The sequence below is a fragment of the Lissotriton helveticus genome, chromosome 1_1 (genome assembly GCF_964261635.1).
Source record: "Lissotriton helveticus chromosome 1_1, aLisHel1.1, whole genome shotgun sequence".
Classification (NCBI taxonomy): domain Eukaryota; kingdom Metazoa; phylum Chordata; class Amphibia; order Caudata; family Salamandridae; genus Lissotriton; species Lissotriton helveticus.
This window is the reverse complement of record NC_136057.1, coordinates 729196277-729223178: the sequence shown is the minus strand read 5'-3', so window position 1 is coordinate 729223178 and position 26902 is coordinate 729196277. Positions and strand designations below refer to the sequence as shown.

General features: G+C 41.4%; 1 protein-coding gene across 1 annotated transcript in view; it reads right to left on the bottom strand.

Annotated features, from left to right (window-relative positions):
- The window catches only part of EPYC (epiphycan), a 201686-nt gene extending 184546 nt beyond the window's left edge, over positions 1–17140 (bottom strand). Inside the window, exons 1-2 of the mRNA XM_078674261.1 lie at positions 17009–17140; positions 15368–15556 (exon numbers count right to left, since the gene is read on the bottom strand). Of these exons, the coding sequence (XP_078530387.1) occupies positions 15368–15532 (165 nt within the window). The 5' untranslated portion in view covers positions 15533–15556; positions 17009–17140. The remainder of the gene's footprint in view (positions 1–15367; positions 15557–17008) is intronic.
- Between the last annotated feature and the right edge of the window lie 9762 nt (positions 17141–26902).

The window sequence follows — 26902 nt, the reverse complement described above, 5'->3', positions numbered from 1 at the left end:
GTTCTTACACTACCATTTGAGCAAGGTGGGATCTGACACCAGACATACACTGTATTATTACTGAGCACATTCTCAGTTTGTGCACTCATGGAATCACCTAACACCTTTCCAGCCACAAGTTGCAGTTGAAACTGATACCACAGAACCATCCCACTCATTACTGTTATATGATCATTCTACTTAGAACACCTAAATTCTAAATTAACACAGTGACATACTCTGTTTTGGCCTAGAATTGTCATAGAAATTATTTAAAATTAAATTGCTTGTTAGCAGGTGAGATCTCTCCTATGCAAAACCAGTACTGCTGCTAACTGCGGACTGGAAATTATTCCTTCAAATGAGACACCTACGGCTGACGACACCGAAAGTGTTATATCCAGGGAAGATCCTCACTGTACACCCATGCTCTTTTTTTTATTCTTGGCTGGCTCAGGGTCACTTGTAATGCTGTACACAACATATACCCCACAGCTCCTCCATCGCTTTATACATGCCAAGCACTGCTGGAATCCTAGTCCTCATAGAAGCTCATTACCTGATTATATACAACCATGCAAAATAAGCCGCCTTCTGGATATAAAAAGTTGAGTATATTTACAAATGGCAGTGGTGGAATAATTGGTAGCACATCTATTCCCCTTTTGCATTTAATATGACCATACAAGTATTGGTGCCCCTCGAGTTTAAGATGACTGCACCTCACTGCCTAAGGTGCCAAAACATCAAAGCCCAATTGGACCCAGTGAATACATAAAGGCAAAAATAAACCTTGGCACTCCTATTCGATTTTATGTTGATTCATAAAGTATTTACCAGCAGGACATCAATATTGTTCCTGCCGTATCGATTTAATAAGAATATATGCCAGAATCTTGAATTACAACGTTAAAAAACAGTAACAATATAATCAGGATTAAGCAGCTTGATATGACAATCCTCCTTTCAAGCGTTGAACTGGCAGCCAACACGTGTTTCGTTTCATAGAAACTTTTTCAAGGCTTCAATCATTGTTTGCATGGGCGACCAAACAGTAGTATATACATGACCAAGTCTTGTCGTGGGGATTCGTTTGTCCCTAGGTATATTTTGTCTCTCTGTTCTAATAGAAGACCGCGTCATGTATTAATTGGTATAAGTCCACACGTTATTCGCTATTTTCAGTGGTCACATATTCTTGGGCTATGATATGCCACTTTTAAAACTGAGACTCCCTCGCGACACGGTCATTCCAGATCTAATATCCTCAGCTCCTCCATCGCTTTATACATGCCAGACTCTGCTGGGATCCTAGTCTTCATAGAAGCTCATTACCTGATTATATACAACCATGCAAAATAAAACTCCTTCTGGATATCAAAAGGTGAGTGCCAGGCTAATTTAAACCCATGGCCCACTGAATAACAGTGGCTGTATGGCTACATTCAGACAAGTGCACTCTCACTCAATCACCGACTACGATTAATACATAATACATTCCTACACAGGATGTATCACATCTCTGTTTCATTATATAAAAAGGGTCTTATAGATAATGTTCTCTGTGCATGCTACCGTATCTTAGACCCTGAATTTTTGCACCTGTCATGAGGATGCCCGAAAGTGATTATGTTCTGGACATCAGTGTTTGACAAACTCGATCAAATCCCTGACTTCCATACACAAAGAGTATCATTAGTTGCACTTTTAGGGTATGTTAAGAATGTCCCAGCTGGAGACAGAAGATTAATGGCTTTACTGCTCATAGTGGCTAAGCAAGAGGTGGCTGTGCACTGGGGCTGTAGGTTTGCTCTGTAAGTAAAGAGCTGGCTAAAACATTTTCTATACTATAAGAAAGAGCTTGAAATTTAGTGGGAACCCATGCTGCTCAAATCCCAGCCTAAAGATATTTGGGAAGCGTTTAGTACCTATTTGAACCTTAGGAAGCAGCAGGAGCCCCTGGAATCCACAGGAGATACTGACTTCGCCAACACCTGAACAGTTGAATAACACCTCCCTGGGCATAGTCTGTCATATCATTCCATACCTATTGGCAGAGCTATATCTGTTATCGTCAGGTACTGGAGTGTACGGCCAATACATCTTGGTTTTTGTCACATAAATACACTGCAAGATGGAGTACAATGTCCTTTGCATACTGTAGCTGCAATATTGATTAAATAAACTATGCATAATATAGTCCTCAGAGTTCCAAGTCCCTGTTGCTCAGCTAGTGTGTGAGGTCATCGAGAATGTAGAGAGCATTTGTGGCATTGGAGTGTCAGTTGGAGATATGGGCTGAGCAGCAGGATGCACTTATGGTGGGGCTTAGCTATCTACTTACCTACTTGAAACCTAGACCTAATAAACCCTCTTATAATCTACACTATGGCCACGATAGAGATCTGGGTCTAAATCCATCATTTTATTTACTCCCCATGCCATTCCAATTTAAACCAAGCCATATGGAAATCAGTCTTAACCTTGCTTTCCATGGGAACTGTCCAGCCCCAACTGCCAGGCCAGGCCTTACCTGGACAAGAAACAAGCATTTTGGGACCGGTTTCATGTATCACCCCTTACCAGCCAGGCTAGCTTGACTCCAGTGGTATGGAGAGCACGAGGCCCACATGGAAAGCCTGTCGGAAAGTAACTTTGGGGGGCCCCTAGCAGACCCCTTCTCCTTTCGGTCTCCTGTTTGGGGCCGAAGGGGCACCCATGGTGTCCCCCTGAAAATCCCTCCACCGTGTGGAAGGCATCGTGATGTGCCTGGCACATGGTGCAGGGATTCACACAAACTCCTATTTCCATATGGGAGCTTGTGCTACAGCCAGTTTACAGTAACAGCACATGCCCCGATTGGGAAATGGGAGTTTGCGACTGCACCATGTGCGTTCACATTGTAGTTAGGTATGAGAAACTGACGACCAATGGTCGGGCAGTTCCCATACCGAACAGGTCCGCCCGACATTGTAATAAGGCCCAAAGTGTTATTGTAAGCAGCAAATACAAACCTGATCATACACAATAATACAGCTCCAGATATTGAACTCTTCAATTTTCATTAGTGGGACGGGGAATGGACTTGTAAATAAAACATTTTGTACTCCACTTGTCTTCTGAAATAAACTCTCCCCTGCTATATTACTGCATCTAATTATACCAAAAGTAAAACAATGCAACCTTTCAGCATGTTTTATTGGCTTGCTCATGAACTACGATAATAACATAATCATGCTCCCATGCTACTTGAAAACTCACAAAATAAATCAGGTCAGCCATGGTTCATTGAATTGATTTTTCAGGCAAGAAGAACATTGAAAAAGACTGAAAATGAATAGAAGAAACCCAAATTACACAAAATGTTCTCCAAGTTAAAACAAACAAGAAAAGAGTACAAAAATATAATTTTAATTGCTGAGTCCAACTATCCAAGACGAGGGTGACTTATCTCCTGGGTCATCTATTTTCTATTCTGGCAAACACCACCATCAACCTGTGCAGAAAACATACTATTTCCCTTCTAGAAACATGCTATTAAGTTCGCCATTCTAGGCAAGTATTTTCAATGAGAAATCAATTTTTCAGCAATGTTGATCCACCAATCGTTTGTGTAGTTTTACCAAAATACAAACATACTTGGGACTCTTTCCTACCTATCACAAACAAATAATTGTTAGCCAGTATCAAACATCTCAAACAAACACAATATTACTTTGGTCTTCTTCTTGTTAATATAATCAAAGTCAATTTCACCATACTTGGAACCATCTGCTGATTAATATCTTAATTTTCTCCAGGCACTTTCTCATACGCTTTAATTTTTTTTCTAAATTACCCACTGTCAAAAATGGGATCTCTGGTTGGCTAAGGCTTGCCCCAAAGCCAGGCAGAGACCACCACTCTAGTCAGGGCAAGGGAGTCACACGCCAAAGATATCCCCTGCTCACCCCCTTGGCTGCTTGGCATGAGCAGTCAGGCTTATCCCGGTGGCCATGTGTAAAGCATCTGCACACGCACACAGCAACAACATCCCAGGCACACTACAAAAGGAATTCCACACAAGGTTATAGCAAAAATAGCCTTTGTATTCTCATAACACATTAGAAAAGTAAACACATAATATACATGGTGCCACCTGGCACTAGGTCATATTTACAAGGGATTATATACACCTGACAGGGGCCACTGGACCACTATCAGAGCCATCACTAAGCAAACTTAGTAAACGTAACCACTGGTAATCACTGTACTTAGCATCAGCTTGTAACATAAAGTACATTATGCAGAGTATCACATTAGGTGCGAATTACATTCTGCGCCAACCTCACTCGCATAAACACATTATGCAATGCTCTCATAAGTCTAACCGCATTAGACCCTAACCTCCTAAGCATAACTCACATTAGGGGCATAAATCACAGTGGAACATAATCTCACTATCATAAACCATAATATGCAAAACAACCTCATAATCATAAAAACAACATTTAGAGGTATAAAACAGGGAGCGTAAATCATACTACATGGATCACATTTTCTAGCACCACATGTCACATTAGGGCCTGGTGCCCTACAAACTCCACAGTCCCCCTGGCCGACTGGCCATCTCTAAAGGGGCTCAAATGCCCTATGTCCAAAAGTCAGGGCGTGCTGCCTAGGCAGCGAAAATCAAGGGAGCGCACTTTGCGCAGGTCTAATCGTAGCAGCTGGCACTAAGAGCTGCGCACCTCTGAATGTTATGGGGCAAAGAACTTCCCCCAAGGAATAAATGGCCTAAACGTTGCAGCTGGCACTAATTGCTGCACAGCTGGGAATTCAAAACATGGGCCTGAACACTCAATGTGCCCTCTGAACAAATATGCAAAAAATGTTGCAGCTACTCTCTGTCAAGCAGGCAGCTGGGGCAGGAGCACGAGCACCGACAATGGGCTCTGCGGAAGGAAATCGACTTGCCTCAAAGACGATGCAGCTGCCAACTGTCAGGCGGGGCATCTGGGATGGCTGAAACTAAAGGGGCCCTAGCACCTCTGTGGCCTCAGGTCCCTACTGGGCTTGTAATTAACTAGGCCCCCATCGTTGGAGCGGCCCGCAATAGCGGGTCCACTCAGGAAATGATGGGGGCACTCACTGTGCCCTCAAAGAACAAATGCCACCGCATGTTAGAGCGGCCTGCCCTCTGGCAGGTCTGCTCTTAAGAACAGGCACTCCCGATGTGCCAATACAAGCCCTTACTCACTGAGCTGTCTGCGCGTCCTCTCCTCTCGCTCCTCATGCCGCGATCTCCTCTAGCTCTTCATGCGGCGATCTCCTGCCAGGTTTCTCCGCTCAGGGCTCTTCTCACTTCACCCGGGCCCCCTCCTGGAACCCGGGATTCCAATCCAGATGTACGGGGCTCTCCCAGGCTTACGGGGGCCCCGTGCTGACTTCCGGCCACCAGGAGGAAGTCCCGCCCACCACCAGGCAGTTTGCCTAACTTCCAGGTCACGCGCTGGATCGCAGTGGCCCGGTCAAGACTCCTAGATGCGGAGTGGGCACCCACTAGGAAAAATAACATCAAAGCGGCTAATGAGGGGTAGGCTCCCTACTAATTTAAGATATAAACGGGGTGGGCACCCGCTCCATGCGGCAAAATACGGGGTGGGTACCCACCATGTGAATGTAAAATTGAGCGGGGTGGGCTCCCGCCGAACAAGGCACACTGCAGGGGAATCCCTGCGCTGGGGATTCCCCCGCTCTCCTCCTGCAGCGCAGTGCTGCAGACGTCAGCTCCTCGCTCCTGGCAAGAGAAAAAAAAGCGCTCACAGGGCGCTAGAAGCACCAAAAGTCCTGAAGGTCCTGGGATAAAGAGATGAAGAAAAAGATCCCAGCAAAGAGGTCTTCAGGGATGAACGGGCTGTGCAGGGCCTATGGTGGCAGTCCCCCCTGGGCCCCAGCAGTAGCACGCTCCGGCAGTATTCTGGATCAGAACTGAACAACTTTCATGGGGTCACAGCCCCTATATTTATACTAGTAACTCCCTTTGTGTCACAGCACAGGGCTTGGGGATATCAGTCAGAACTGGTTCAGGGGGTATTTGGAGCACTTTGTTTTGGCCAGCTCCTCTCCCCTTTATCAGGTGGGGGCTTAGTGATCAGACACACCACAGGGGGCGGAGCCAGCAATGTACTAGGGAAGCACCTTCCTATTCAGAGTCAGGGGATCTCTCCTCCCGCCACTCTCAGCTCAGGTGTCCCATTCAGCCTAGCAATGATTCATCCCGCCCCTCCTGGAGCCACCTACACATCTCAGCCCCTGTCAATTACAAGCCAGACATGCAATTCACATCAGGCAGGCAGACACATAGCACACAGAAATGCCAACTTCTAAAAGTGGCATTTCTCCACCAGTCACCATAAATCTGTGCACACCATTGCGCAGCATTTATTCTTACAAGTTCATACATACTAAACTTGCCCCTGCACTCCTCTCATACCAGGAATTATCATGCACACACATATCCCCCCATGCATTCCTATGGGAGGGCAGGCCAATCTCACCACTCGCACTCAGAGCGTGCACACACTTTACAGTGGACCACAGTGCTAAAGTGCTCAGAGGCCTAAAATCTCCAACACCAGGTTACAGAAAAAGGCTAGGAGAACGCAAAACGTTTCGGGGTGAACCTGCCAAAAGGGTTAAGTCCAACACCCACATACTCAAACAAACCTCATCTCAAATCAAAAAAACACTTCAATTTCCAACCTAAGCCAAAACTATTGACGTAGGATAGACTTAAAGAGATGACACACATCACCTGTTAGACAAAGGAATGTTTTTTTTACTTGTTTTTTACTTGTTCTTCTAAACTTAATATGATTCTTCTAAGCTCATTGGTGGCTATGAAACAGTGGACAATGACAGATTAATTCAAACAATGGGCTACACGTGTGCTTTCAAGGTTTGCTTCCTCACTCACTAGCAGATTTCAAGAGGTGACGATTAGGAAGAACATCTCAAACAGATATCAATGCATTGTGGAGTACCGACAGGTTCAATTTTGAGCTTAGCACTGTTACTTTGTTTAGTGGTCTTTTAAAGTTAGTTCTCAAGGTTATAGGTGATTCTGTGCAGCAATATGCTCCCAACACGTGATTGTATTTTCAATCATGACACATATTGGGACAGCATCACCCTACACATTTGCCTTGTAAGACTGCAGAATTAGTTCATTAACTGAGTTGTATTACTCCTTTTTATCCACCCTTTAAAAAAAGTAATTATGACCTCTCTCTTCATGACACTTGAAAATGTGATGGTTTTTGATCTTCATTGTAGTCCGAGATTCCCTCTTGACACTGCTCTCACCTTTATTACTCATAAAACAAGATGACAAAATCACCAAATGTCTATCTCTGCACTCATAAAAATCATATACCTTGAAACATGCCAGGGGAAAAGTGCAGTAAATGTCCTTTCTCTCCCTAGACTTGATTTTGGGAATGCCTTACTTGCTGGAAGCAGAATATTATTAGAACTCTCTGTGATGAGAGTCTGGTCACAGCACCCTTCTACCAAATGATTTTATAGTCTTAATATTAATCCAATGAAGACATGTTGCTTCTTTAGTATAGGCAGGTGTTATATTTGTAACATGATCTGTGCAGTGGACACTACTAAGAGTACACCTGAGGTCACCTTGGCTCAGAATGGAAAGAAGCGTTTTATTCACTGTCGATCAGTGCATTGCCAGATGCAATTCTAAGAATGATACTCAGAATTGTCTCTGTCTGGGTTGTTTCTGCAGAGACCCAGAGGGATTGTTCCCCAAGTAAGGAGAGACCATGAAGGACAGCAGCAGGATGCCAGAATTCTGCAAGAGACTCAGGATGTCTCACGTTGGCTTCTTTATAGTAAAAAAACACACCAGAGCACTTGGAAAGAATGGGGACCAAGCCTTGTAAGAAGCCCTTTCCAGCATATTTCCAATTATGTCAGTTCCTATTTTAAGCATATGTAAAGGAATCTGTATGCGAGGAACAAGCATCACAGTTTATTTTGTACCCTGATTGTTCTTTGCGATCGTTGCTCTTTTGTTACTATTTTGTCCCCGATTTTTGCATCCAGCAGGTGATATTGTGTTCCTCCTGATATCTTTTCTTAGCATTGCCTTCCTCTTTTTTTTTCCTCATGATAGTAGAAGTTTGCTGCCTTGTTGATTTCTACATTGGTACCATCACTTTCAATTGAGAATTACAAGATTACAAGATTACCAGATGACGTGTTTCCCTTGGTGGGAGTTGCCTCCTAAGAGTGACATTGTAAGGAGACACATCACATCTTTCACATATATATTGTTCTGTGCTGGGTGAAACATTGGCTACTGACACAAGTCAGCCTTTTCTTGGGCAGTCTGAAAGGAAATTTGACAGTAGTGCCTTTTTATTTCATAAACTTACTGCTCCTGAGGAGACAAGACAATGGTACCCCACGGACTGGAAATTAACAAAATCAAAACCAAGTACCTGGTCTTTGGTAACAGGAGGAAAAACCTAAGAGTAAGGTACTCCTAGGGGGAGAGAGACTTGATAGGGCCCATGAATTTGACTATTTGGGTGCAAGACTGGAAGACTCCCATAGATGGGTAATCCAGGTACAGAAAAGTGTCAAGACACTAAAGCAAAGAACTGGGTCCATTCTAAGATTTGCCAATAGATCACTCACTTTTGCTATCTACCCTCCATTGGAGATATATAAGATTCAAGCATGCAGTGGGGTCATGTATGGGACAGATTTATGGGGGTACTGTAAATTCAAAATCCTTGAAAAACGCCTAAAACACCTTTAGTGAGTCCCTCTTGAGACTGCCCACCACTGCACCGACCCTACCTGTCATATTCAACCTAAACTTAACATCAATTTATGACATCGCCATGTTTAGACCTATCCAATATTGGCTAAGGCTTTGGACAAACAAGGATCTCCGTCCCTATAGGGATTGTATTAGTATTATAATAGATGGCCACCATGTTCAGAAGATCACCTGGCTTGTCGATTTCAAAAATTGGCTATTTAAGTTAGGTCTGGAAGGTTTCTAGCTACAGCCCTCAGCATTACCTAAGAGTGCTTGGGAGAAGCTAATAACATCTTTCTGAAATGATATATTAGGTGCAAAACTCCCTGTGGTTTCTCCTGGTACCCTGTTAGAGTCCTTCCTGCTGTTTAATTGTGCACCCGAACATGTGCAATATCTGGATTAGGTTACCAACCCTGTTGCATGTGCACTTTATGTTAAATCAGATTGGGTATATTACCTTTGGCTTCTTTTACCCACTCCTGGGCGACAAAGGGAGACATATCAATCCGGTGTCCGATGGGTTGTCTAATCCCAGAGAATACTGAACATGGGCTATTTTTTATGTAATGCTTATGCTAAACAACACACACGTTGAATTATTCCCCTCTGTAAACTTATTGGGTGTAGGGACCACTATACAGCTCTCATAATATGTCAAATCAACACAAGAGACTTGTGGTGTATTCATTTGCAAGATACCTGTCAGCTACAAGGTACATTAGGGTGAATGCTCCTCAAAATAGCACTTTCTTGTATATTAAATGTACGGCCCCAATTGTTTGTATAACTGGTCTTTTGCCTTTTTATCAAGGTACTCCCTCGTGCTAATGCTCAAACCATATACGTTTTAGAATGTTTTATTTGAACCTCTTTTAGTCTTTTCTAGAATAGTATAATGATTTTTTAACGCTAGACCGAAATTCCCCACACAATGAGTTCCACTTAGAAATAGTTTTGCACAATGAAAGTGAATGATTTATTACATTACCTTTTTATATGTTTATACTGTACCTTTAATGGTTTTATTTAACAAAAGAAAGGAAACATGATGATGACAATGGTGGCATTGCTTCCTATATGATTCCAGTTACTCTTGAAGACTGTGCCTAACAAAATCTGTTCACTTATGTGAACCCCACGGACTTTGCAGCTAATCTGAATATCATTCTCAAACACAACAGTGCCGGAACTGCAGTGATTCCCCTTTTTCGGTTGCCAGATCCTCTGTCTTCCTTAGCGCTTGCAGCATGTTCAACTCCAGTAAATACACAGGATGAACCTCAAACATCGCATTCAGCAGGAGCCAGAGAACACTTTCTCTGAAGGCTTCAATAGATGGTTGTATGTCATAATATTGAAGTCAAAAATATCACCTGCAGAATATCAACTACCACTATATTGTGAAAGTTTTTATACAGTGGAAAGTGTACATTTACATGTCATAGTCTCACATCTGCTTATCTTGATGATTTATATATTGACTTCTCAAAGCAAACATACATATGTAGGTGTACATTTGCTATTTTTAACCATTTGTTAGAACAATTCCTACTGACCTTGATGATATGTTTATCATCAAGGTAGGTAGATTTGAAGCTAAGAATAGTACATGTATATCCACAAATATGTATTCACCTTGACAATGTAGTGGTAAGTGGTATTCTACAGTTAATGTTGTACCATATTAAAACCTCAATATTGTTGTATCTCAACCTACAAAGCGAACCCACACTGCAAGGAAGTTTAAACGCTGATGCCAGCATTCCATTGAAGGCTACAATTGCAGTGACCTATAGCTGTTCCTGGTGTGTATCCAATCCTGCTTAACTGCTGTATTTATACCAGACAAAGCAAGGCCTTATTTCTTGACAGAGCAGTCTCACTGTCTACTTAATTTATCAGCCACCATGGTGAAGGTCTCTGTTGGAGAGCACACTTGTTCTCTTGCCATCAGTACACTACTCAAACATCAAACGTATCCAGAAAAACTGCAGAGAGCAACCACCCACAAGCAGTTCAGATAAAATGTCTCTAAATCTCCAAAGATTTATGAGCATAAACGTGAATTCTCTACAATAAAAAACATTTGCATTTTAATATTGGATTTTTTTCTCCAGATGCTGCTAAGCCCATTTCTTTTATTCAAACAGTGACTGGGTAAAAATCCAACATTTTAATCGCAAACAAATTAACCTTAAAAACTAAAACCTTAAAAACTATACTTCCAATTAAGGTATTGCAATTCTGATTTCACATTTGGGATTTTGGTATGAGGTCTACATTTACAGTATTTCATTACAATATTGACAGTAATTGTATGTATTAAAGAAGTCTTTGGACAGTTCTGTAGCTAGCAATTTAGGGATTTCCCTATCTTTAAGGTACAAGTGCTACTTAGAAGTGGTGACTCTGTACATGGACTGCTAATGTACATCTAACAGGTTATCACTCATTGATATCTCAAGGTTACTACTTACTGGACTGCCGTATGTCAGGCAAGTCCTAAGTTAACAGGAGCTTATACAGAGGAGACGGTTACACCTTTTTAAATTGAGCATTTTGGTCAACTAGAAGGGCTGCACCAGCCATTCTACAGTGCTGGCATTTTCCCAGTGGGCTGCAGGAGAGGGGGTGGCTTTCAGGGCAGGAGGGGCTGCCATGAACCAGCCATGCATCCATGACCTCATTTCAGTCGCACGAGAAAGTGACATAGCGCTGATTTGAACCTCTTTGTAGGGCTGATTTTAGCTTGAGTCTGACTCAGATGACTAAAAAAAATCCCAATTAAGCCAGTCAAAATATTGTCTGGCTGAACCGGGATTACAAATCCCACATCACCACTGCATATTGCAAGTATTTCACTGGAACATTTTATCTGTGCAAAGTAAGCAAAACATTCAGGTTAAAATCTGGCCATAAATATAGATTAATTATTGAGAATTGACTTGGCAACAGCAATCTCCACTTTATTCCTACTTCCTGATGGGTCTTCGTAATGGTCTGGTAGCAGTGCAAGAACACCAGGCAGTAATGATAATGGGGCAACCCATAGTATTGGCCCGTCTGTACCAGGTGACTAATGATCAACCCCATAATGTTTGAGGCCTCTTCACTTGATTGGAGGCCTTATACGATTTCAAAAGTGAAACAGCCTTTACAACGTGGGCTGAGTCATGCGCGTCGTATCCCCGCAAGCGGAACCGCACTTGCCTTAACCACGCATATGCATGGGTAAGGCAGTGCGTGGTCTAGATGTTGAGATTGAGGGGCGCAGTTAGAGGAAGGATCGGGAAAGATGTGGACTGGTACGTGGGGCTGGGTTTTGGAGGGCTGGGGATAGTTTTAAAGGGTTGGGGTAGTTTTTAGCACTCAGAGTTGGGAGGTCAGGGTTTTTTTCACGGCTAGGGGGTTTGGGGTTGCTTTTAAGGCATGATGGGGTTGGGGTTGCTTTTAGGGCTCAGGGGGATCAGGGTAGTTTTTAGGGCTCAGGGGGTCGGGTTACTTCTAAGGGCTCAGGGGGGTCGGGGTACTTTTGAGGGCTGTGGGGTGTTGAGGTAGTTTTTAGGGCTCAGGTCGTTCAGGAAATGTTTTACAGCTGGGGAGGGGTGGATGGATTAGTTTTTAGGGTTTAGGGTGAGGTCATGGTAGTTTTTAGCGCTCAGTGGGGGTCGGGGTAATTTTTAGGGCTAAGGGTGGGTAGCCTTGGGTTTGTTCTTTACCACACATCCCTTTACCAGCTATGCCTTTACCACGAAATAGCATGGTAAAGCATGTGTGGTAAAAGAATGCGTTGTTCAGATGCATTCGTAGTTTAGGCAGTGTAGTAGAGGCATGCGTGGTTTAGCCATGAGCGCCTTGAAATCAAAGAAATCTATTGTATATCATGACCAGATGGGAATTCTTACATTAGAGATGTCACATAAAATAAGGCATTATATTGCAGGATAAAGACAACGTGCATGGCTTTTCTAGCCGATCCCTGCCTCCTTGGTGTCTGCAGAGCCAGAACGCTAATATTCGTTATATACCCTTAGAAAGGGCTCACTTAGATAGTTCCCTAAGCATCTCTATCGTGGATGTAAACATGCAGTTACCCATAAAAACTGCTGGCATTAACAGTGGAAAGCTTCACCCTGCAAATCACCAAACATACATTAAAAAATATCTTCAACTGACAGATCTTCACTGGCCCAGTCTTGTCTGACTTCTAAAAATGTAATCATTGACAACTGATGGTGAGAGGTTTGCTACCCTGCAAACTGTTTTTCTGCTGGTCGTCATTTCTTGCAGTGGTATTATAAGTCATTGTAGATAGGTTCCTTCTGAAGTGAGGCAATGCCATGTTGAAATCAGTGTTTCTACATGGATTTCCGCACGAAGTTCCCAGGTAGTAGGATTTTTTATTTGGACACTTTTTTACGAGATTTAAGCTAGTGGCTTGGTCTCTTTTAATCATGTCAATTTTGCATTTGATAATATTGCATGCAATATTTCCACTAGGCTGGCAAATGACTTGTAACATTGACGTTAAATTGTGCAGTATCGCATTTGTAATGTGCCTTTGAAAATGTTTAGGATTCATTTGCATAGTGCAAGAATGTTTTTTCACTTATGCATACCAGTTTATATTTACTGGTTTACTTGTTTAAAGTCATGTTTTCATCTCGTTCATTTACACTGTAACTGTTAACGAAAAGAATATTAAGACATAAAACTAGTCCTGGCAGATCAGGGATATGTTTTATTCTGATGTCATGTGTTATGCTACTATGTCAGCTGTGTTGTGATGTAATGAGATGGAGTCTGAGGAGTCTCAATCCGTATTCAGTGCAGCCACCAGGGCGCGGGCATTTGAAGGTATTAAACCTCAGAAGTTATAAATGATGTAGGAAATATGACACGGTCAGGGACAGGGTTTACTCCCTCAAGAAAGCATCTAAATGTGTTGCATTCTGCAGTAGTAACCTGTACTTTCCGTGGATGCTTACAGACAAACCATATGTTGTGCTTTCCACTTGTCAATTTTGTTTAGGACATGTACAGAGGTTTCCTATATTACAACATGTGATATATGAATAGTGTGTTCTGCTGCATAAGGGTTCTAGCAAAGTCATACATCATCCAAACTTTGATGAGCTTATTGAAAACAGTAATTGTTGTTGTATTACATACGTGTACTACTTATTAAGGATGAATCTACTTATTAGAGTTGTATATCCGAGACGCTAGAGATGTGGTGCTGTGTGTGTAATATTCATAATCAGTAATGAATACAGGAACATACTGCACTGTGCATGTGCAGGCATCAACAATGGGACTGGTTTCCTCTAACTGTGCCAAGTGACAGCATAGACGCGATGTGCAAAGATTACATTATTTTCGGCTTCAAGTTAGAAAACATTGCTTTGGTGATACCATGTACATTTGTATTTAGTATGTAGTAGACACATCACCCTTTCCACTCACCTCCTTAATGACCTGTGCTTAGAAACACATATATTGAGGAGAAGTGTAGTGTGGCAGCTCTAAACAGCATATCCACCCTTTTGCTCTCCTTCCGGAAGATATACGTGCCTCCTGCCACCTTCCCACAATTTTGTCTGGGAGGCCCATTCCAGTCTCCCAACAAACATACACTAAAGCCTACTTAGCGCCCATGCAATCCGCCCCCATCTCTTTCAGGGTGGTCACCCTTCTCCTATCACCCTAAAATACAAAGTAGCACCTTTTCTCTTGCCATTCATCTCCGCCTTTATTTGTGCTCTTCCTGTCATCCACTCGGGTGGTGAGTGACCCAACGCTGTCAAAGCGCACAAGGAGCCACCACACTGGAAAGCACAAAGTACAAGAGTGACAGCTGATCCTGAGAACTGATATTCCTTCTGTTCTTCCCTTGGGTCTGTGTAGTCCCAAGGAAGACTTGGAAAGGGGGTGAGAGGTCATGCAGGAGCACCAGCCTCTCCACTAGTTCCCTCTGTCCTCTGCAGACACAGGAGAAGGAGAAGATGGCCTTAGCAGCAACAACAACCATTCCCCTCACTTCTGTTGTGGCTGAGGAGGTGAAGGGGCATTGGTGGGAGGCAGCTGCTGCTAGGTGCCATGGCGATATGGCTGCACCTGCAATCCTTTCCTTTGAGAACGTCTCATTTCTTACTGCCAGCAGGTGCCACATTTCTACAGCAATGCTAAAATTGTATGATGTAACCAAACAAACCCTATTAGCATAGAGAGGGGGGGGTGTAAAATAGAAAAACCCACTATTTGCTGTATTATGGTGGCATGCGCTGATGATTTGCATTAACTTCCCCTTTATATATGTGAACAATCCACTGAAGAATATAGTTGAGGGCTTGTAGAATGGGAGCTCTCTTTCAGAACTCCATAAACTACTTTACAAGGTGTCCAACAGGCATGATCCATCCTTTAATCCAGGTCTGTGGGTTTCGTTTTAGGGATACTACAACCGACCAAATCACAATGCACACCTCTCCATGTGTGATATTTTGAATGATGTGAACATTGTAAATTACAAGTCAAAATATTTAATATTACCTCTGGCTGGTCAATGTTCAAGCCGTCATTGTAATCATAAATGTTGACCACATCATCTAAATCAATGTCGTATGCGTCAGTGTCATAGATTGAGACTGCTGGGGGAGCAGCCCCAATTGTCCTCAAGATTAAAAGCCCCAGAAAAAATTTGGCAAAAGTCTTCATTCTTCTCTCCTTTTGATATCCTTTCTGAAACGATAAGGTATATACACATTGGAAGGTACTTAAGGCATATGCCATATATACAGCAGGCAGAAAGGAAGCATCCATCATTTGTTCACCATAACAGGTGGAAACATACATTTTCAAACACATTCACCTTTATATTTTAGTTGGAAAAATGATTGACTATTTCAAAGTGCTTTTAGTCTCAGTACACATTTATTAGTGGGTGGCATTCCAGCTGTGATGGCAGGAGTGATGGGAATAGAAGCATGCACTTAACCCCTAAACTTCGATTTCAACAAACAAAAAATGTGGTGCAAACTCCACTCTAGTTTAAGCGACTGCATTCTTTTTTATGATGTTAAATTCTATTTAACGGGGAGTTGCAGTGAGTGCAAAACAGAGTGTGCCCCATGACTCCATGTGTATAGAGGGGTATTTATTTCGTACAGCATGGTGTAAAAAGAGTATTGTGTTTCAGTCATAAGGAGACCAGAGCCATATTTCGTGACTTATCAAATTTTGAAGAATTTACGTTGGGGTGTAAATTGCTCCGAAAGTCAGAGGGAATTTCATCAGTATGAAAGAAAGTCTTTATGTAGCAGCTCTAGGCAGGAGGGTATGAAATTCCTCTGGGAAATGAGAACAGCACAAGCCATTCATTTGTCCTTCTGTACATTTTAAGCAAACATTTTGACTGAAAGAGACTCAAGAATGTGATATTTGTACAGACACATAGTGGTCTTCTTTTTAAATTATTGCCTAATTTGCCAATTACATCAACAATATTTGAACTTCTTAAATGTTAAAGTTAGCCTACCTTGCTTCCTTTTTTAAAGTTAGATCTGTGCGTTTCCATACATTGCTAGTAACGTATATCAGTAGTTTCAGAAGTACAACCAGACTTTGTTTATGTGTCTTATAGAAAAATATCTCATCTTTTCTGAGTGGAACTACTGCGTTTTGTACACAAGCAAAGCGTTAGTTGAAATCGGTTATCTAATTAAGACTTTGAAATTCACCATCACAGAATTTTAAAACATTGTTAAAAATCCGCACTACTGTATGTGAAGTCTTAATTTAACGTTATTCTGCTCGTTTCTCGGTTTGATACATTTTTAAAACAATTGCTGTGCCCAATAAACTAGAAAGTATGAACAAGAAAACATGGCAATCCTTTCATTTCTAATCCTTTGTATTTACATATACGCATATATCTGAGTATATGTAAAACATGTACATTCCCCAACTTCGCGTGCATTTGCTTTTTGAGAAATGTGACTATCAGATGAGCAGTAATAGTTGAACTGACTTGTTGCGCATAGTTTCAAAATACACAACGAACTGCACGCAGTACATCACCACAAGCATTTACATAAGAATAATCCTGTTTTGCTCATTTGAAAATACATATTTGGTCATCATCCATAATGCCTGTTCTCAAGTCAAGGAGCAGCGCAAGCACAAAAAACTTACCTTTGGCTTTCACCTTCTGAAATGGCACACAGCTAGAGTGAAAGCAGACAGAACCAGTGGTCTTTTCCCCTGACCAATCGCGGTGTGGTGCTGCGGTTGTGGGCGGGCTCTATCATTACAACTTTAAGCATCTGCCAGTGACTTTACAGCTAATGGTCCGTTTATTTTTACAGTGGAAATCCTTCCAGCGATTATTTTACACCTCCATTTGGCGATAAAGCATGACGTGCAGCGGTAAAAAAATGAACGTTTCCTGAAAGTAACTTTTACAAGGGCGGTATTGCTAACATTGCTACGCACATGCCAGAGCAAACTGCATCCGCATTCATAGCAGACCAAAGCAAGAATCCGCAAGGTACACAAGCTCACACTCCGATGCCTGCTAAATCACGTAAACAAGTATATATGCAAATGAGCGACTGTTTGTTTCAATTCAGAGTAGGAAACTGACCATTTTTTTTTAAGTCGAAGCAAAATTACATATATTAAAAAAACATTCAATGGCTATTTAAAATGTGTGTTAGCTTTAGGGACAACATTTGCATATCTCACAACCTTGTACAATTGTACTTCTTTAGACTAAGTAATTTTCTCTGAAATTCATGTCATTACAAAACTTTAACTCAAACCAGTATTTATTTTTAGAACATTGGAACGCTGGGAGTAACCTTTAAGACAATGAAGTCTCTGGTTAATAATGGCCGGTATACACTTCATCTCCAACATTCAAATGTTTGTCTTTCTGTTTCTTCCTTTTTAATTTAGAAAACTCTGCCCTCATTGGGTGGAATGTTCTAAATGTCCTATAGCCCTTCTGCCTTAGACTGTACTGGTTGTTAAAGGCCCCCTCCCTCGTTTTGGGTCCTCACCTGCAGCTCAGACCTATAACTTAGGGTCAATCCCAGTATAGCCCTCAACAAGGGACTATAGCTATCTGAGATTGACGTTTGAAGACAATTTTTTTCCCAAACATGCATAGTAATTCATTTTCACATTTCTGTGCCACTTCCTTTTAACGAAAAGCAGTCATCTTATCTCAAAAGCTCAGATTTCATCAAGTAAATACTATTATTCCAGGTGCAGTAAATACCTCCTATTCCCATATTTTCAGGTGGAAACGATGGAGTACATTGTTTACCAAACTTATTCATACATGGCTTACCTTTTTTCTGTCATGAGAGACCATATGCAAAGTGTGCCAAATATTTTTTTTTTTCATATATAGAAGGACAACACTATATTATTCATTCAAATATAATCACATGAGTTTATAAAGACAAACAATATCGGACATAAACAGAGAGAAACAAAGAAAAAATCATAAAAATGGGTTGGTAACAACATTGCCTCTTTCAATTTCAAATCCTGTGGTCCTGAATATGTAATTTTCTTCATATTTCAAAAAATAAATGTAACAAGCAATGAGCCTGTATGCTTGTCAACACGTTTCGGTGGATAGGAAAGCTTGAAATCACCTTCTGCATATGGTCTGTCAGGGTAGGTACTTTTGTTCCTATGGGAATATTCAGTGGGTTGACCCTGTCCCCTTGGATTTGATGGGTCTCTCTCTCCTTTGTCTTAATTGCTTTTGTTTTGGCCATTTCCCCCCAAGAAATGTTACCAGTCTTTTCGAAGATGAAATCTGTACAGAAAACATAAGCAGGTTGCAATTATTAGCTTACTGCTCAAATTTCAGATTCCTGACACATGTGAGTAGTTTCCACTTGTGCAGTTGGTACAGTAGCCAGAGGCCTGTAAGGCCAAGTGAACCCTGAATATTTCTGTATTTCACGGTTTAAACATCATACAGGGGGCCCATTTCCTTCCTTGCACTATGGAGCTGTGATACGCTGGCTACTCCACTACCTGGCCATTATGAAACCTGGTAAAACTCCTGTTTGCCTAGGCAAACAGAAGAATGGCCACGTTTCATAATTTAACTCCACATTTGAAATTAGGGCCAAAGAGACCAGTTAAGAGCCCATGAGTTTCTGAACAGATCAATTTAGTGTGTAAACATTTAATGAGTTCTCCCACTTGGAACTAAAGAAGCATGGGAAAAACAAACTCCAATGATGTTATTTCTGAACAAAGGAGGGACAGGTCAAGAAAACCAACCTTCAGTCGATGGCCATTGAGATCACTACTACTAGGATGGGGCATTCAGTGTGTGTTCTGTACAGCGATTTTAAATGATAGCCTGTTTAATCCATAGAAGTGACCCATCACATCACAGGTGATTCTGGGAGAAGTTACACCCATGTTTAAAATAAGGATCAGGTTCACCAAACTAGGTCATCAGACATCCATTGGTGAATTACCACTAGTCAGTTTTATTACAAAATGAAGATCAACTCACAGGCATTACATACAGACTTGATTTCAAACTAATGTAAAAGAAGACAGCAATCTGTCACATCACAAACTATTGTTTTATCCCTCTCTCACTCCTCTTTTCCATTCTCCAGTGGCACTTACTTGTTTCAGCATGATGTGTCCTGGCCTAATTTTGTTACATATCTATCATCCACACCATATCTATCCCCCCAAAATATGGGTGTTTAACTTTGAGAATGAAGGATCGAGAATCCTCAATATCTTGCAAGCAAACTCGTGGGATCCACACAGCCAATCATTTCTCCAAAGAATATGGAGACCACCTCCACTACCCCTCCATGAAGGGATGCAAGTCCTCTAACAATCTTCAACAAGAATCCTTACAACTATGAAACTAACAGGTCCCATGTAGGCCTGTTCGAAATTTGAGCCACATTGGCAAAATTAGCTTATCTTAAATAATTTTGTGTTACTCTTGTTATGCAAAACTCCCAAAATTAGGATATTAATCCACATCACGTGATTATGTACTGCTCATGGTAAAAATGTATCCCAAATGCATCACTTGGTATAACAATTTACCACAAATGCACTGAAACAACGTGAATGACAGAGCACAAGCGACTGTTGTTCATGGTTCTTTTTTTTGTACAGTTTTTTAGCACAAAATGCATTCTCGTATTCAAAGTGGAGTCAAGCAATGCATTTTACACTAAGAAACAGAACCAAATGCCGTTTCACATTTCACTAATATACAACTAATTTTGTTGACATTTCACGTAATGACACAAGCAGATTACACAAAATTCACAAAGACCTAATCCTATGCCATGTTTTTACTTCTACTGATTCTCAAGTATTTTAAATGCTAGGCGACAGGCAGCACTCAAGAAAGTTAAATGTAGAATGAGAGAGTAGAATGAGCTTCCCTTTTGTGCCTTTATATTTGTATGCTGGTGGCTTCTCTGTACTCACTGTCTCAAAGAGCACACCTTCAGGTCAGGATTTGGTATGTCTCAAGCCCTGTACCCATCAGCTATATTTCTGGGTGAGCTATATTTTGTAAGGGTCATAAAGCTCACAGTATTCCCAGCAACAAAGATGCTGTAGGGCTGACATTCCACTTTCCACATCTGCCTAGGTATAATGCATATATTCTACTTGATTTCCAATTCATTCTTTAAGTTACTTACCTATCTGAAGGTGAAAAAAACTTGTAGTTTTAAGTGCAGGTCATTGCACTAGCCCATTCTTACTCAATGCTTTAAAAGAGAAGCACTGTATGAAAGGCACATTATTAAGGTATTATCTAGTTGCTATATTTCTAAATGTAGGTCCTACTGACCTTGGGGTTAATCCTGTGATCCAACTTAACCAAGTTCTATGTTCCCAAATAAATCAATGACATTGCCTGTTCTCTATTTTCCAATCAAAGTTGTGTGTTTTTAATAAAAGGTTTCATATTTGCATAGCATATTTAGACAATTCATTTTATGTAGGTTTGTGGGTATTCACTTTCTTTATGTAAGAAAGTATGTTATTATTTGTGGTGGATGAGAGTCCGCCTCAACAAAAAAGGCTACAATCTTGTCAGTGTAAAATACAATTTCAGTAATTTAAACCTGGGCTCAACTCCATGGTACCTGTGGCATAGGGTAGACAGGCTTAACTTAAGAAAATATGTTAACTGTTTAGAAGTAAGAAAACATATAAAAAGTCAGGATGCAGCACATAAAAAATCCCACTGCCAATTTCTAAAAATAGAGGAAAAGGATCAAAATGATACCAAAACCACAAACATCCAAAAGGTGAAATGAATATATGAATTTTGAAATGATTTAAGTCAATAAGCGGATAGAAAATGTAAAACATTAATTCAGAAGTCACTCTTTGGGGTTGACTGGGATGTAGCTGTGATTTTAGGCTGATGGGATGTCAGCTGGATTCACCAAATAGATTGTCCAAGTCAAATATTTTACCTTCTGACTGAGTCCCTGAAATGGCAGAGTGGCAAAGTTGCAGAAGCTGTATTCAACAATGTCCCCTTGAAGCCGGAGAGCCATTGGATGAGGTTCCGCTAAAGCCATTGGCTTTGGTGAGGAAAGCTCATAGTGGGAGAAGCGTAATTTCTTGAGCAAAGTGCTTGCATTGGCCTTATACTTATTGCATCTTTATCCCGTCAAGATTTCTACCTTCGGACTAAGTCTTTTTTATGGTGTTCAAAATCCTTTAGTGGGGCAAGCCTGAAGCTGTATAAGACAAAGTACACTCGAGAATGAACACCTTTACTGTGAAATTCAGCTGGCGCACTGGAGGTCTTGGAAGTCCAAATAATTTCCAAGTGCCAACTTTTAAGGTTTTCTTGAGCAGCTCCTCTTCGCAAGCTCTGAGGCTACTAGGACTTAATGGAAAGCACTAACTTGCTGGGACATTCCATCAGATCCCACCGGTAGGGTCCAGTCCAGATCCAATTGCTACTAGTCAGCTCAGCACTTTAGGAAATTGCAGCTTGTTGGGCAGCTGTAGTCACACAGGAGGTCAGCTAACTAACCCTCAGAGTCCACGTCATAGTCCTTGGAACAAGTAAGAGTAGGTGCAGCCTTTCAGCTCTCCGCACAGATCTCCAACAAGTACATTCCTCTGTTCATCCACTGGTTTAGAGAGTATTCTTATGAGCTGTGGGTGAAGTGATGGTTCCACTAGTTAGTTGGAAAGGGTGACTCCTGGGCAATTCCTAACCAAGGAGGTCCACGTTCACAGGGGCATACCTTCCGACTTTTTTAATACATCCTTTTTACTTGTAGCAAGCCAACACACATGCACTCTTCTGAGGCAGATTCAAGGAGGCAGTGCCATTCAGCCTTTGGGTTACTTTTAGGGAAACAAGTTGTATACTTCTCCTCAGCTACATCAAACTGGTTTTGTGACCAGCTTCCCATCCCACAGCTGCCAAGCTGGCTACAGAGAGCCTAGAAAGCAAAATGCCTTCTCCAGGTCTCCCTATAAACTTAACTATGACTGGGCTGACATTACCCTGATTCTTTTCAAGTTAATGAAGTTCCTGAGCCCTCCCAAGCTGCTCTACCTGTGTTGATAGTAGTTAAATCTCTCACACCCAGTTCTTCCTGCCCAAAGGCCTAAGCCATTGCTCCTGCTCTGTTAGCAGTTTTCATATCTCTTTAAAGGGAAGCAATGACTGGCGCAAGCTGCTGACAGGCTAATATTAATTAGCCTGCTGGAGGTTTAGGTTAAGTGTAATTTTTTAAAAGTCAGTTTTCCTAAATATTTATAAAAAATCTGACTATTTTAGTAGATTATCCATCATAGGATAGCTACAGCCCTTAACACCGAGAATAACATTTGGGGGCTATTCACTGTTGGCATATACCAACACAAACAACTCTTGCATGCACCACTTCTAAATACTAGGCACACTACCATGTGGTGTTTAAGGCCTGCTTCAGGGTTATATGGTATATTTAAAAGTGAGGTTCTTTCCTGTGAAAAAGTGTTATTTCAACATGCTCATTTGCAAGTTAAAACGCTTCAATAGTCAGGATTCACAGGTCTCCTGATTCACAGGTCTACCTGAGGCCATTTTTTCTTTGTCACTCTAGTGAATGGCACAATTAGTGCTGCATTCTATGGGTGGCATTTACCTTTCTATGCCATTGGTATATTTTCCTGCACATGTATCTATAGCCTTACTGTAAAGCTAAATATGCCAATTGGGAATGAACCACTGTCATCAGTTTTGAGGGGTCAGAGCACACATGAGCAAAAATGCCATGCTCACCTTGCCATAGAGTCTGGAGGGTTAAAGGATTTCCTCAACCGTGCCTCAGGGCAAAGGTATTTTAAAAAGAATGGAAAAACCAAGAGTAGGTGACTTGTCATGATGCCCTGCGCTGTGTTCTCAACTGAAAAGAGGGTGCAGCAGTGGGTGCCAGCTGACCCTCAACATTCTATGGATTATGAGAAGCAGCTCACCTGCCACCTCCTGCATATCAAGATTCAGATATTTACCCAGTAGCAGAATTGAACCCCTCACCACTCCTGTCCAAGCATAGCATCCACAAGAGAGTTTTCAGTTGTGAACCATGGCACAATCAAGTGGTACCGGGTTAGAATAAGGACTCCAGTGATCCATAGATCCAATGGTAAATGCTTGTGATCACTCTCCAATATTTTTGTAAAATTAGATAAATTGATTCCAGTTCTCAAAAGGCTGGTAATTATCCTACCTGAAATATAAAGTGCCCTTTGCTTACAGCTGACCGATCCTCTTCAACATTGGCTTGGAAGTTTGACCTTGAAAAAAAAAGCAATGAATTCTCACAAATTGGGCCAATGTTCGAATATCCAACATCAATATTAGCTTTACTATGGCTCATGCAATCATATTCAAAGCCTCTTGTTCTGTTCTGAATTCAAAGGCAATGGAAGTATTGACAGACCTCACTGTGTGCGTACAAAGATTTAAAATGCCTTTAGCATCTGCAAATGGTTAATCTCCAGGTTGCACTGCTATCCTTTCACAAGTTCATGCCAACTTTTTTTTTATGTGGACTTACTGCCACAATAGTTCTGGAAAGATTGCTCAGGAAATTCAAGAGTAACTCCTAAAATGAGTTGTTTGAGCTCAAAGTTTCCCTTTACTTGAAGCACCAACCACAAAGGTTTTGGATACAACAATCACAGCTTTTCAGAGACTTTCAAAACCTCTCAAATGGTCACAGGACTTCGACCACATTGAACTATTTCAAAATGGAAGGTCACACTAAACTAAAACAGACTTAGTTCTTTCCCAAATCTTATGCTGCTGGCTTTCAGGAAGTTTGCTTTGTTGAGAAGCAGTGGCTCATAGGGTGTGTCCCTATGTATAGCAAACTTGTCTCTAGTTTTCAGATGATTGTGCAAGAGTGTTGTGCATAATTGTGCATAATCCTATGCCATGTTTTTACTTCTACTGATTCTCAAGTATTTTAAATGCTAGGCGACAGGCAGCACTCATGAAAGTTAAATGTAGAATGAGAGAGTAGAATGAGCTTCCCTTTTGTGCCTTTATCTTTGTATGCTGGTGGCTTCTCTGTACTCACTGTCTCAAAGAACACACCTTCAGGTCAGGATTTGGTATGTCTCAAGCCCTGTACCCATCAGCTATATTTCTGGGTGAGCTATATTTTGTAAGGGCCATAAAGCTCACAGTATTCCCAGCAACAAAGATGCTGTAGGGCTGACATTCCACTTTCCACATCTGCCTAGGTATAATGCATATATTCTACTTGATTTCCAATTCATTCTTTAAGTTACTTACCTATCTGAAGGTGAAAAAAACTTGTAGTTTTAAGTGCAGGTCATTGCACTAGCCCATTCTTACTCAATGCTTTAAAAGAGAAGCACTGTATGAAAGGCACATTATTAAGGTATTATCTAGTTGCTATATTTCTAAATGTAGGTCCTACTGACCTTGGGGTTAATCCTGTGATCCAACTTAACCAAGTTCTATGTTCCCAAATAAATCAATGACATTGCCTGTTCTCTATTTTCCAATCAAAGTTGTGTGTTTTTAATAAAAGGTTTCATATTTGCATAGCATATTTAGACAATTCATTTTATGTAGGTTTGTGGGTATTCACTTCCTTTATGTAAGAAAGTATGTTATTATTTGTGGTGGATGAGAGTCTGCCTCAACAAAAAAGGCTACAATCTTGTCAGTGTAAAATACAATTTCAGTAATTTAAACCTGGGCTCAACTCCATGGTACCTGTGGCATAGGGTAGACAGGCTTAACTTAAGAAAATATGTTAACTGTTTAGAAGTAAGAAAACATATAGAAAGTCAGGATGCAGCACATAAAAAATATCCCACTGCCAATTTCTAAAAATAGAGGAAAAGGAACAAAATGATACCAAAACCACAAAAATCCAAAAGGTGAAATGAATATATGAATATTGAAATGATTTAAGTCAATAAGCGGATAGAAAAAGTAAAACATTAATTCAGAAGTCACTCTTTGGGGTTGACTGGGATGTAGCTGTGATTTTAGGCTGATGGGATGTCAGCTGGATTCACCAAATGGATTGTCCAAGTCAAATATTTTACCTTCTGACTGAGTCCCTGAAATGGCAGAGTGGCAAAGTTGCAGAAGCTGTATTCAACAATGTCCCCTTGAAGCCGGAGAGCCATTGGATGAGGTTCCGCTGAAGCCATTGGCTTTGGTGAGGAAAGCTCATAGTGGGAGAAGCGTAATTTCTTGAGCAAAGTGCTTGCAAATTGCCTTATACTTATTGCATCTTTATCCCGTCAAGATTTCTACCTTCGGACTAAGTCTTTTTTATGGTGTTCAAAATCCTTTAGTGGGGCAAGCCTGAAGCTGTATAAGACAAAGTACACTCGAGAATGAACACCTTTACTGCGAAATTCAGCTGGCGCACTGGAGGTCTTGGAAGTCCAAATAATTTCCAAGTGCCAACTTTTAAGGTTTTCTTGAGCAGCTCCTCTTCGCAAGCTCTGAGGCTACTAGGACTTAATGGAAAGCACTAACTTGCTGGGACATTCCATCAGAGCCCACCGGTAGGGTCCAGTCCAGATCCAATTGCTACTAGTCAGCTCAGCACTTTAGGAAATTGCAGCTTGTTGGGCAGCTGTAGTCACACAGGAGGTCAGCTAACTAACCCTCAGAGTCCACGTCATAGTCCTTGGAACAAGTAAGAGTAGGTGCAGCCCTTCAGCTCTCCGCACAGATCTCCAACAAGTACATTCCTCTGTTCATCCACTGGTTTAGAGAGTATTCTTATGAGCTGTGGGTGAAGTGACGGTTCCACTAGTTAGTTGGAAAGGGTGACTCCTGGGCAATTCCTAACCAAGGAGGTCCACGTTCACAGGGGCATACCTTCCGACTTTTTTAATACATCCTTTTTACTTGTAGCAAGCCAACACCCATGCACTCTTCTGAGGCAGATTCAAGGAGGCAGTGCCATTCAGCCTTTGGGTTACTTTTAGGGAAACAAGTTGTATACTTCTCCTCAGCTACATCAAACTGGTTTTGTGACCAGCTTGCCATCCCACAGCTGCCAAGCTGGCTACAGAGAGCCTAGAAAGCAAAAGGCCTTCTCCAGGTCTCCCTATAAACTTAACTATGACTGGGCTGACATTACCCTGATTCTTTTCAAGTTAATGAAGTTCCTGAGCCCTCCCAAGCTGCCCTTCATGTGTTGATAGTAGTTAAATCTCTCACACCCAGTTCTTCCTGCCCAAAGGCCTAAGCCATTGCTCCTGCTCTGTTAGCAGTTTTCATATCTCTTTAAAGGGAAGCAATGACTGGCGCAAGCTGCTGACAGGCTAATATTAATTAGCCTGCTGGAGGTTTAGGTTAAGTGTAATTTTTTAAAAGTCAGTTTTCCTAAATATTTATTAAAAATCTGACTATTTTAGTAGATTATCCATCATAGGATAGCTACAGCCCTTAACACAGAGAATAACATTTGGGGGCTATTCACTGTTGGCATATACCAACACAAACAACTCTTTCATGCACCACTTCTAAGCACTAGG